Source organism: Chrysochloris asiatica, unplaced genomic scaffold, assembly GCF_000296735.1.
Source record: "Chrysochloris asiatica unplaced genomic scaffold, ChrAsi1.0 scaffold00116, whole genome shotgun sequence".
Classification (NCBI taxonomy): domain Eukaryota; kingdom Metazoa; phylum Chordata; class Mammalia; order Afrosoricida; family Chrysochloridae; genus Chrysochloris; species Chrysochloris asiatica.
The window spans coordinates 1,055,840-1,069,554 of record NW_006408634.1 but is presented as its reverse complement, the minus strand read 5'-3'; the positions used below and the strand labels follow the sequence as shown (position 1 = coordinate 1,069,554).

Below are 13,715 nucleotides of genomic sequence, written 5' to 3'. Positions count from 1 at the left end.
TTAAAGAGTTCTTGTGCAGCAGATTTGCCTAATGCAATATGTCATTTGATTTCTTAAAGAGCTGCTGCTTTCTTGAGTGTTGATGGTGGAGCCGAGTAAAAATGAAATCGTTGACATCTTCGACCTTTTCTCCATTTATCTTGATGTTGTTTTTTGGTCCAATGATGAGGATTTTTGTTTTCTTTACATTGAGATGCAATCCATACCGAAGGCTGTGCTCTTTGATCTTCATCAGTAATTATTTCAAGTCCTCTTCACTTTCAGCAAGCAAGGCTGTATCATCTGCTTATCGAAGGTTGTTAATGAGTCTTCCTGTAATCCTGACGCCATGTTCTTCTTCATGTAATCCAACTTCTCAGATTATGTACTCAGCATATAGATTGAGTAAGTATGGTGAAAGAATACAACCCTGATTCACACCTGTCCTAATTTTAAACCATTCTGTTTGTCCCTTGTTCTGTTGAAACAACAGCTTCTTGGTCTATGTACAGCTTCCTCATGAGCATAGTTAAGTGTTCTGGAATATGCATTCTCTGCTATGTTGTCCATAACTTGGCATGAGCCACACAATTGAAAGCCTTTGCACAGTCAAATGGATGAAATGGACTGGTATTGGCCATTCTGAATCTGACACTCACATGGTTTACTATGCCAGGAATGACAAATTGAAAAGGAATGGCATCACATTCATCATCAAAAAGAATATATCCTGATCTGTCTTGAAGTACAATGCCGTCTGTGATAGGATAATATTCATAACACCTACAAGGAAGACCAGTTAAAACCACTATTATTCAAATTTACGCACCAACCAGTAAAGCCAGTGATGATGAAATTGAAGAATTTTTCCAACTTCTTCAGTCTGAAATTGATCAAACATACAATCAAGATATATTGATCATTACTGGTGATTGGAAATACAAAGGTTGGAAACAAAGAGGAAGGATCCATAGTTGGAAAATATGGCCTTGGTAATAGAAACGATGCTGAAGATCACATGATAGAATTTTACAAGACCAATGACTTCTTCATGGCAGATACGTTTTTAAAACAACATAAAAGATGACCATGCACATGGACCTCACCAGATGGAATACATAAGAATCAAATTGAGTACATCTGTGTTAAGAGACAGTGGAAAAGCTCCATGTCACCAGCGACAGACTGTGAAACAGACCATCAATTGTTCATATGCATGTTCAGACTTAAGATGAAGACAATTAAAACAAGTCACAGAGCCAAAATGTGACTTTGAACATATCCCACTCGAATTTAGAGATTATCTGAAGAACATATTTGATACCTTAACTACTAAAGACAGAAGACCAGAAGGGTTATGGGACGACATCAAGAACATCCTACAGGAAGAAAGCAAAAGGTCACTAAGAAGACAAGAAAGATAGGAAACACCAAAATGGAGGTCAGAAGAGACTCTGACACTTGCTCTCCAGTGTAGAGATGCTACAACAAATGGAGAAAATGAGGACAGAAAAGAGCTGAATAGAAATTTTCAAAGTCAGCTCAAGAAGACAAAGTCAAAAAAAAAAAAAAATCAAATGTGCAAAGAGCTGGAGTTAGAAAACCAAAAGGGAAGAAGAGCCCCAGTATTTCTCAAGCTGAGAGAACTGAAAAAACATTCAGGCCTGAAAGTGAAGAGGACTTAAAATACTTACTGATGAAGATCAAAGAGCACAGTCTTTGGTATGGATTGCATCTCAATGTAAAGAAAACAAATATCCTCACCACTAGACCAATAAACAACATTCTTATCAAAGGAGAAAAGATTGAAGTTGTCAAGGATTTCATTCTTCTTGGATCAACTATCAACACTCATGGAAGTAACAGTCAAGAAATCAAACGATATATTGTGTTAGGCAAATCTGCTGCACAAGACCTTTTTAAAGTGTTGAAGAGCAAAGATGTCAGCTTGAGGACTAAGGTGTGCCTGACCCAAGCCATGGTCTTTTCAATAACCTCATATGCATGTGAAAGCTGGACAGTGAATAAGGAAGACCGTAGAAGAATTGATGCCTTTGAGTTGTGGTGTTGGAGGAGAATATTGAGAGTGCCATGGACTGCCAAAAGAACCAATAGATCAGTTTTGGAAGAAGTGCAGCCAGAGTGCTCCTTGGAGGCCAGGATGGCCAAACTTCGTCTCTCATACTTTGGACATATTGTCAGGAGGTACCAGTCGCTGGAGAAGGATATCATGTTTGGTAAGGTGTAGGGTCAGAGAAAAAGAGGAAGACCCCAGAGAGATGGATTGTCAAAATGGCAGCATCAATGGGCCCAAGTGTGGCAACAATTGTGAGGTTGGCTCAGGACCAGGACCAGGCAGTGTTTTGTTCTTTTGTGCATAGGGTCGTTATGAGTCAGTACCAACTCAATGGCACCTAACAACAACAACATCCTAGGAGTAGCTCCCTGTATATAAATGAGTTGCATTTGATTCATAACCTACAACCACCTCAAATAACCTAACGATTGGAGGTTCTAACTCATCTAGCAGCTCCACAGAAAAGAGACTGGTGTTCTTTCCATGAAGATTAGTCAAGAGAACCCATATGGAGCACAGTTCTACTGCATAACCGGTAAGGTTTCCAGGAGTTGGAATCGGTGTGACAGCAATGGATTTGGTTTCAGTTTTCTATAGTGAGAATGGCTTGGGTTGGATTTTCATCCACGAAAAACATTGTCTTTCTTTTTCATTGCAGATCAAGTTGCAGTCTTGCCCAGTGGCATTACATCTGCTCTGTGCTTACCACAAATGAACACCTCAGAGAACTACAAATATCCAACTCGGTCCTCAGTGAGTCAGCTTTTGGGACTTTGTGTAAAGAGCTCAGGCATCCCAATTGTCACCTTCAAAAGCTTGAGTAAGTTGGAGCTCCACCTAGACTTGAGCGTATTGTGGAAATTGCAGATTATGCTTAGCTTTCTGGTGAAGCCAATTGCTATCACATAATTAACAATCTGTAGCAGGTTTTCTCAGCCTTCATGACAAAGAATTATTATGTAATTGTGGTAACCAAACAATGTCTCCAGATACTGTTAGATGTCTCCTCAAGGACAAATCTGTCTCCATTAAGAACCACTGGTCTGGACTGATTTGTAATAGTGATGCACAAACTAAATTCAATGAAGTGTTCAGGAGGGAGTTACCACCGCTCTAAGTGAACATTCTTAGAGGTAGATGGGAATACCGTCAGTGATGCTGGTAAGATGAAAAGAAAGAAGGAAGGATCGTCTCTTAGGCTAGGTTTTCTCAAGAAACAAAACCAGTGAAGCTTATATATGTATACACAGAGAGGGGTTTATACCAAGGAAGTGGCTCACACAGTTGCAGGAGCCAATGAGCTCCAAGTCTGTGGGTCAGGTGTCAGGCTGGAGGCTTCTTCCTCCAGAGCTGTCAGAACTGATGAACCCAGCTTTGATAGGCCATACAGCAGGCTTTTCTAGCTGCAGACATGAATGAACTCAAGGTTGGCAGGCAATATAACAGGCCGTGGGCTCGAGTCCAAAGAGCTGGAGGTCAGATGATGAGCCAGGTGCCAGAGGATCCAGACCCAGTGAAAAAACAAGCAAACTTTGCTCAAGTGTCTAATGCATTGGAATCAGGCCACACCCCTAGGAAACTTCCTTTCAATTGACTGGGTGCTCATAGTAGATTTCATCATAGAGATGATTACATTATATCAGATCTCATCATCACAAGGCTTGACTACATCTTAAGCCAAACCACTGAGAATCCTGGTCCAGTTACAATGACGATGACGCCAACCTTAATTATCACAGATAGTAGCCTCGTGTTTTATCCAATATTTTTTCAACAGATACTAATGGTATTAATTAGCATCGACTTCTTGAGTAGCACAAATAATTACACACTTGACAGCTAACCGAAAGGTTGGTAGTTCAAGTTTGTCCAGAGATACCTCAGAATAAAGTTCTGATCTGCTTCCAAAAAAAGAAAAATCAGCTGTTGAAAATTTTACGCAGCACAGTTCTACTCTGCTTTGCACACACAGAGTTGCCGTGAGTCAGAACTAGCTCAGCTGACAACAGCATTTGCCAGGCACTTGGATACAATCCCCCTAGGGAGGCAGAGAATCACCAGGTTGAGAAGCACTGAGTACGTTTGGGTTGTGAAATTAAGCTATCTTGGACACAGGAAGCAGTCAAATGTCATAAACAAGGCTCTCAGTCTAATTCCCCAAACTTCATTGGATGAAACTCATCCCCAAAATGTGTCTTTGTCTTTTGCAGGATAAGTAATGTTACTCTCATTGGTGAAAGCTGGCTTTTATTTGAGGTATTCACTCAGAACCCACATTTGAGATACGTGGACCTCAGCCATACATCGCTTTCCGATTATGATGTGAAGATGCTCTGTGAGGCTTTGAACCACCCATCGTGTAACATAGAAGATCTCATGTAAGCCGCCCGCTCACCAGACTCACAGGTTGCATGCCAGAGAGGGCTGTGCACTTCTAAATACATCTACTTTCCTCTTCTTTTCTATTCCTCATACTCAAAATTAGCTTCTGCAGACTGCTTGAGACCTTGAAAATATAATACTGAAATTAAGATTCCTAACTTGGTACAACCACTTCAGAAAATGATTTGTCTATATTCCACTTTCATGGATACTGTTGTCATTGTTGTTAAGTGCTGTTGAGTTGGTCCCGACTCATGGCAACCATGTATAGAGTTTCTAAGGAGTGGCTGGTGGGTTTAAACTGCTGACCTTGCAGTTAGCAGTCTAGTGCTTACCTTACCGTGCCACCCCACACCACACCAGAACTCCTAGCATATTGTATAACCCAGATATTTTACTCTTAGGTGTATACTCAACAGAATTGCACATGTAAGTTTGCTGAAAACCAAAATCAGCTGTGATTCATGGCAACTCAGGAATGTCCGAGAAGAACTGTGCTCCACATGGTTTCAATGGCTGACAGTTTACATCTCCAGACCTTTGAGTGGACTTGAACCACGAACCTTTCAGTTAGCAGCTGAGTGTTAAGCATTTGTGTCACTCAGGGAATCCAGTTTTACTGAGTCAGGTATACGATTGTTTATGGCAACTTTATGTACAACACCTGGAAAATTGAAGCATGATGCTTTGAAGGTTTATCCATGTTGTGCTATGTCCCAGTAAGGAGCCATGATGGAGCAATAGTTAAGCACTCAGCTGCTAGCCAAAGCATCAGTGGTTCAAACCCACCAGTGGCTCATGGGAGAAGAGATGTTGCAGTCCACTCTGTAAAAACGACCCCTTGGGAACCTGATGGAACACTTCTACTCTGTCACACGGAATCACTATGGGTCAGAATCGATTCAGTGACACCAAACAACGAAAAGGATGTAACAGTACTTCTATTTTTTTATGACTCGATAGTTAAGTATTCTATTGTGTAGACATACTGCATTTTGTTGATCCATCTATCAGTGAATGGACTAATTTGGGTTGTTCCCACCTTCTGGCTATTGTGAACGATGCTGCGATCAACATTCATGTTTGAACGCTTGTTTTCAGTTCTTTTGAGTAAATGTGAAGGTAAGTCCAAAAGTATTGCTACACAATCATAAAACCTTTATTAAACAAAAATATCAAAATGTGAACTTAACTCTTTCCTCACTGATACACTTCTGAAGGTGGTGTTTCCAGATTTTCAGCCCTTTCCTGAAGAATTCTGCACTCTTGAATTTCACTGTGTCAGTATGGCAGTTTCAACACCCTTGAGGGACTCAAATTGTGTTCCTTTTCAATGTTCTTTGAGTTTGGGGAACAAAAGGCAGTCTGAAGGGGCAGGGGCAGAGTGGTAGGGTGGACAGGACAAGGTTTCCCAATGAAATTCTCATAGGATGAACCTTGCTATCCTCAGAATGGTCATGCTTGTGATGGAAGCATTTTCAGTCCTGTAACTTTCCCAGTCTTTTATTTACCAGTGCAATTTTCAATTTTCTTCCTAATAAGCCCTTGTGATCACCCTGTATCCTTTGAGAGATTCTCGCAGATGACCCCTCTTTGCTATTCCCCAGATTAACAGACAAGATCATCCATTTGACATTCAACAAATCACACACTTTGTTTCATCTCAATGTTTGCAATCCCTCCAGCCAACCACCTTCCCATCCCTTCACAATTTTGTCCCTAAATACCTGTTGTCCCTAAATCCATTTTGAATGATTGACTGTCCAAAATTCATAGTGAGCGTGCCTTACTAGTGAGGTTCCCCACCCCCATATACTTATCCTACTGCTTGGCTGAAAGTTGGGCCACAAGGGAAGGGTGAGTTACTTCCACACCTGAAGGGTGGTGGAGGGCCATATTCTGAGGTTCCTCCATCTCCTTTGACCCATAAGCCCGTGGCCCTATTCTTCTGATCTTAGCTCTCTTCCTTGAATTCATCTTTAAGGTCTTCCTGAACTTCCCCCTTAACACTTGACCCATCCTCTAAGAAATCAAGTAAAACATCCATTAGAAAATAGATAGATGATCTAGTAGATAATGTTTCAAACAGGTTATCCATATGCCAAAGAAACATACAAAAAATAAAAATTTAAACGAAACTACCATATCCTTAAAACTAGACCAGCCCTACTCCTAAGCCTAGCCTAGCCACTACCCCTAATCCTAGTCCTAACCCTAACTGGAACATGTCACAAAGCCCTAGCCCTAGTCTAACCCTAACGCCTTAGCCCTGGTGGTGGTTATGTGCTGTGAAGTCTGTGCCGACTCCTAGCAACCCTGTAGTGGGTTTCTGAGGCTGTAAATCTTTACAGGAGTAGAAAGTCTCATCTTTCTTCCACAGAGCAGCTCGTAGATTCAAACTGCTGACTTTGCAGTTAGCAGCTTAACTGTTAACCCACTATGCTACCAGAGCTCCTTAGCTCCTTACCCCTAAGCCCCCAAACAAACAAACAAAAAAACCCCAGCAAATGTGAAAACATCACAAAAAATAACCCATTTAATCTGTCTAAAAATCATTATATGTGGCTCAGCATTCTTGTAAACTTATTTCAATTATTTGGAACGATGTCCTTTTGTGGTTTGTTAAAATTTTAATATTAGCCCTGAATTCAAAATTATTTTTCCAAGGCACACACACACACACACACACACACACATGCCTAAAAAAAAAACACACACACACACACAAAACAGTTTAAGACACCATAACACAGCTACAGTGTTTAAGACATAGGAACACAGCTAAGACAGGCATATTGCTAAGAGAGCTTGTCTTCAGTCACCATTGATTGCAGAAACATGTTTAAACACATTTTCTTTGGAATAAACCTGTGTATGGATGAACTGGAACCTAATGTTTACTTATTCTCATACACTGAGGAGTGGAATTGTGTGGCAGCACATTGTAATTCTATGTTTAACTCTTATTAAGTGCTGTGGAGTTGGTCCTGGCTCATAGTGACCCTGTATAGGCTTTCTAAGGAGCAATTGGTGGGTTTGAACCACCGACCCTGCAGCCCAGTTTTCACAGCTATGACAATGCTTACCATTTCCGTCGGCAGTCATGGGAGTTCCCGTTTCTCTGTCATTATTTCCTGGGTCTTGTTTTAATAATAGCCATCCTGTTGTTGTGTGAAATAGTATTCCATCATTTTGATTTGTATTTTCCAAATGAGTAGTACTGTCCAGTATCTTTGTAACTTATTTCAATTATTTGGAACGATGTCCTTTTGTGGTTTGTTAAACGCCTGTTGCTAGTTTCTTTGAGGAAATAATCGTTCAAGTCCTTTCCCTGTCTTTCAATTGGATTGTCTATTGGCTGCTGAATTGTGAAAGTTTTATATATTGTTGTTGTTGTTGTTGTGTGCCGTTGAGTCAGTTCTGACTTATAGCGACCCTACATAGAGTTTCTGAGGAGTGGCCGATGAGCTTGAACATCTGACCTTACGGTTCGAACTGACTTTGCATCCAGCGATTATAAGCCACAGCGCCACACCATATGTATACACACACACACATATATATTTATACATACACGTGTATATATACATATATAAGGAGCTCTGGTAGCGTAGTGGTTAAGAATTGGGCTGCTAATCTCACGGTCAGCAGTTTAAAACTACCAGTTGTTCCACGGGAGAAAGATGAGGCTTTCTGCTCCCGTAAAGATTTACAGCCTCGGAAACCCTGTACAGGGTCGCTATGAGTCGGAACTGACTCCACGGCACATAACAACAACAACAACAACATATACATATATACACACATACATACACAAACATATACATGCACACACAAACACACACATAGATGTATGCATGCAAATGCACACATGTATACACACATATATGTACATGCATATACACATGCATATATACACGTATAAACATATAAGCATAAACATGCATACGCGTATAGATATATACATATGCACATGTGTGTATACACCTACACATATATACATACAATTACGGATTCATATATATGCAAACATATATACGTAAACATAAAAATGCATATAGGTGTATACATACATATGCACCTGCGTGTATACACATATACATGTACTTACACACATATATAATGCATATACACACATAAATACATATATACACACATACGTATATACACTACATATATACACACATACATGTGCACATATATATAGATACACACACACACGTGTATACAAGTCAATTCCAACACATGATGACTCCTTGGGTGTCACAGAACTCTGAGATCTCTTTTCCCGCAGAGTCGCTGGGTAGGTTCAAACTATCGACCTTCCAGTTAGCCGCTGAGCATTTAACCATTGCACGTTCTAGGATCAGCTAAAGCAAAATGTTGGGGAACTCGAACCAAGTGGAATGTGACATTCTCTGTCTCCTGCAGGTTGGCAAATTGTCTCATCACTGAGAACGACTGTGAAATCATCACCTCAGTGCTAAAAGTCAACAAGAAACTGAAGTTCCTTAATCTAGCACACAATTACCTGAACCGAGGAATGGGCATGCTATGTGAGGCTCTGTGCCACTCAGATTGTGTGCTGGAGGCCCTGGTGTAAGTGGTAGCGGGAAGGCCTGTTGTGGGAACACATGGCAGCCGGCTGAGCTGACTCAGATCCGTCCACTGTGGAGGCAACAGAACATGGATTTTCAGAGTTAGCCAGAGTAGAGTTCCAGTCCTGGGTTTGCCTCCTGAGCTAGTGCCCTAACTTCTCTCAACTTCACTTTGCTCATAATGGAGGGAAGAAGGAAATGCTGCCCTAGAAATCTTATGAAAATCACAAGTGTGTATACAGGGTCACTATGAGTCGCAACCAACTGGACGGTGCTTAACAACATACAGAGCCCATAGTAAATTTCAAGACGTTAGATTGGATTAAAGTGTCTACAATACGTAGTTGCTTCTTGTGTCGACAACTGTTGTTGAGTCGGAACCAATTCAATGGTACTGAACAACAATATATGTGAATATATTTTACGTCTGATAATAGCACAAAAGCCAGGAGAGGAGATATGGAAACATACACACTTAAGGTTCTTATGGCATGGCATGTAGGATCAGCACAGGGCTACTAACCACAAGGTCATCAGGTCAAGTCCACCAATCCCACCTTGGAAGCCCTTTCCAGGGTTGTTATGAGTTGAACCCGACTCCAAGGCATGCAACACCAGCCAGGTTTTTACATGTGCAATGTCATGATGTCACTTGAAGATAGGCTGTTATTGTTGTTAGATGTGTCAGGCTGGTTCTGATCCCTAACAACCCCATGCACAACAGAACGAAACCCTGCCCAGTCCTGCACCACCTCACAATCGTTGCTATGTTTGAGCCCATTGCTGCTGCCACTGTGCCAATCCATCTTATTGAGGGTTGCCCTCTTTTTTCACTGGCCCTCCACTTTACCAAGTATGATGTCCTTCTCCAGGGACTGGTCCCTCCTGAGAACAAATAAAAAATACGAGATAAAGTCTCACCATCCTGGCTTCTGTAGATCATTCTGGCTGCATTTCTTCCAAGACAGATTGGTTTGTTCTTCTGGCAGTCTTTGGTTCTTTTAATATTCTTCACCAACACCAAAACTCAAATGCATCAATTCTTCTAAGGTCTTCCTTATTCATTGTCCAACTTTCACATGTATATAAGGCTAGTGAAAATACCATGGCTTGGATCAGGCACACCTTAGTCCTGAAAGTGACATCTTTGCACTTGAACACTTTAAAGAGGTCTTGTGCAGCAGATTTGCCTAATGTGATACATCATTTGATGTCTTGACTGCTCCTTCCATGAGTGTTGATGGTGGATCTGAGCAAAATGAAATTTTTGGCAGCTTCAATATTTTCTCCATGTATCCTGATGTTATTTACAGGTCCACTTGTGAAAATTTTTGTTTTCTTTACAGTGAGGTGCAGTCCTCATCGTAAAGAATATAAAACTGAAAGCTGTAGCAAGTATTGAAGCCCTCTTCCATAAGTTGCTCTTCTGTTACAGAGTTTATTTTTGTGTTGTTAAGTACTGTTGAGTCAATTCTGACTCACAGTGATCCCATATAAGGTTTCCAAGGAGTGGCTGATAGGTTTGAACTGCCGACCTTGCAGTTAGCAGCTCATGGCTTATCCTACAGGTCCACCCCAGGACTTCACAAAGCATCCATTAAAACAGTGAAACGCAGAGTTATAACTAATAGGCCCATAAAAGTTAACATGGAATCATACGAAATTCTCAACACAAAAGAAGATCGAAAAAGTACAATTGAACCAAAAAAGGAATGAGTACAAACAGAAAGCAAATGGCAGCCTGGGAGACTTAATCCTAACCACGTCAGGAATCACACTGAGTGCTCAAAAGTCAGAGATTGTCAAGTTGCAGAAAAAAGCAAGATCCAACTATATGGTACTTGGTACATTGGACCACTTACCACCACCCTTCTAGCTATGGCCTTGTGTTGTTGTTACGTGCCATCAAATCAGTTCCGACTCATGGTGACCCTGTGTAGAGTTTCTGAGGAGCAGCTGGTGAGCTTGAACCGCTGACCTTGCAGTTCAAATGGCTTTGCAGTCTAGTGCATTAACCCACGGCACCACACCAGTAGCTCCCTCCAAATGACTGGGTGGGGGGATTATGCAAATAAGGTGCTCTTGGCTCTCCAAGGGGATTGTACAGTTTGCTAATAATACAAAGAAGGTGCATTCTTTGACATTCTTGTTAGGTGTTTGTTGTTAAGTGCTGTTGAGTCAGTTCTGACCCATAGCAATCCTGCATAGGGTTTCCGAGAAGCAACGGGTGAGCTTGAACCGCTGACCTTGCAGTTCAGATGGCTTTGCAGTCTGGCGCAGTAACCCACAGCGCCACACCAGGACTACATCTTGTTGGGTGGAGCCATGAAAATAAGATGTATGGAACACTAATGAGGGGATTGGTCTGTCTTACCATCCGGCTCAGCTAACAGTAAGCTATCCCAAAGGCAGAGAAACGGAGACCTCACTCCAACCAAGTAAGTAAGCTATCCCAAAGACAGTGAAAGGGAGACTTCACTCCAATCAAGAAAGTAAGCTATCCCAAAGGCAGCAAAAGGGTAACCTCACTCTAACCAAGTAAGTAAGCTATCCCACAGGCAGAGACAGGGTGACCTCACTCCAAGTAAGTAAGCTATCCCAAAGACAGTGAAAGGGAGACTTCACTCCAACCAAGTAAGTAAGCTATCCCAAAGGCAGAGAAAGGGTGACCTTGTCCCAATCAAGAAAGTAAGCTATCCCAAAGTCAGAGAAATGGCAACCTCACTCCAACCAAGTAAGAAAGCTATCCCAAAGACAGTGAAAGGGAGACCTCACTCCAACCAAATAAGTAAGCTATCCCAAAGACAGTGAAAGGGAGACTTCACTCCAACCAAGTAAGTAAGCTATCCCAAAGACTGTGAAAGGGAAACCTCGCTCCAATCAAGAAAGAGTCAGGAAAGCAGTGCAGTCTTCAGACCCTGGGGCGCTGCACTAAGAGCCCTGACCTCAGACAGACAAAGGGAGCTGTAACAGAGAAGGAGCAGAGAAATGGCATCTCCAGAACCAGGAGACCAACAGCAGGTGGTGCAGTGGGCTCACCATCCCATGAAGCTAGAGAGCTGAATGCCTTCTGGCAAGGGGCTTCCTGGTAGAGTGAGGGGACTCCAGGCATTGGGTGAAGCTAGGCTCCTGGACTCAATAAGAGAACTGAGCGCCTTCAAGCAAGAGGCTTGCTGGCGGAGTGCGGTTCCCTGGGCACTTATCAGTGGAGTTTGGGTTTGGCAACGCTTTCCTGAGCAGGTTAGGGAGGAGCACGGGCCAAGCTTGCCTGTGGACACAGCTAAGAAAGAATGATATCCTGAGTCGTTTCTCATCCTGAATTGTACTCCCCTAACGGAGTCCTGGGGATTCTTGGTGTGGCGATGTGGGTTAATGCGCCAGACTGCAAAGTTGTTTGAACTGCAAGGTCGGTGGTTCAAGCTCACCAGCTGCTCCTTGGAAACCTTATGGGTCGGAATCGACTCGACGGCACTTAACAACAACAACAATGGAGTTCTGGTGTGGCACTGTAGGAAAAAGCACTGCACTGCTAACCAAAACGTTGGTGGATCAAACCCACCAGCCGCTCCTTGGAAATGAGACAGAACTGACTCGTTGGCACTTACCAACAGCCCAAAACTTCCCTGGTAAGCCCTTTAGTCCTGAGTTCTATGTGGTGAAGCCCCGCAGAGAGGCAGAGAGCTTGCTGTGGGAGCCGGTGAGAAGGTTGACAAGAGAAAGGTGTGTGTGTGAGGTGTCTTCTTCCTTTTCCCTCCTTGTCTCACACACGTTTGTTCTCACAGGTTAGTTGGCTGCTACCTCAGTGAACCCTACTGGGAGGACATCTGTGACGTTCTTGTGTGCAGTACATGCCTGGTCCATCTCGATCTTGGTGCAAATGTCCTGAAAGGCCATCATTTGGAGCTCCTGTGTGAAGCCTTAAGACACCCAAACTGCTGCCTGCAGTCTATTTGGTAGGTCTTCTTTGAAAACCGAGCCTCCTTTTCAAGGGTTTCGGTTGCTGAGAAACCACTTTTGCCTGATGAATTCTGCACTGTCTGTGATACGATAAGCACTGGACTGCAAACCACAGGGTCCATGGTTCGAGCCCACCAGCCGCTCCGCAGGGAAAAGACAAGGCTTTCTGCTTCCACAAAGATCTAAAGCCTCAGAAACCCTATGCAAGGTTGCTATGAGTTGGAACTGACTCGACGGCACGTAACAACAACAACAAACAATGTGTGTACCTTAGAATATGGAAATTTAAAAATGCTTCACTTACGTTCTTGTAGAGGTATTCCGGCTAGCAAACTTGTGCCTTGACTTTAGTTACACAGATTTACTATGTTGTGTAAGGGGCCCTGGTAGCTCAACAGTCTAGCAACAGAAAAATCGGTGGTTCCAACCCACCCAGTGACATGCAGAAAGTCCTGGTGAGCTGCTTCCATAAAGATGACAGCCTAGAAGAGCCTGTGGGGCAGCTCTGTCACGTGCCATCAATTAGCCAGAATTAACAACAGCAACAACAACCATCAGGAAATACGAATCCCAAGAAACAGACATGATGGATTGGTCAAAGAGCTGAGGAGATAGGAGGAAAGCGGTCCATGAGATGAACTAACAGAATAGCTAGACTGAAGATTCCTCTTCCCTTCCCCTTCCGTTATTGCAAAACTAGGATGCCCGCGTTGTTAAGTGCT

At 42.6% G+C, this 13,715-nt stretch overlaps 1 protein-coding gene across 1 annotated transcript in view; it reads left to right on the top strand.

Annotated features, from left to right (window-relative positions):
* NLRP4 (NLR family, pyrin domain containing 4) overlaps positions 1 to 13,715 on the top strand; it is a 31,061-nt gene that overhangs the window by 6,131 nt on the left and 11,215 nt on the right. Inside the window, exons 3-6 of the mRNA XM_006868280.1 lie at positions 2,715 to 2,876; positions 4,267 to 4,434; positions 8,870 to 9,037; positions 12,819 to 12,989. Coding sequence (XP_006868342.1) covers positions 2,715 to 2,876; positions 4,267 to 4,434; positions 8,870 to 9,037; positions 12,819 to 12,989 — 669 coding nt within the window. The remainder of the gene's footprint in view (positions 1 to 2,714; positions 2,877 to 4,266; positions 4,435 to 8,869; positions 9,038 to 12,818; positions 12,990 to 13,715) is intronic.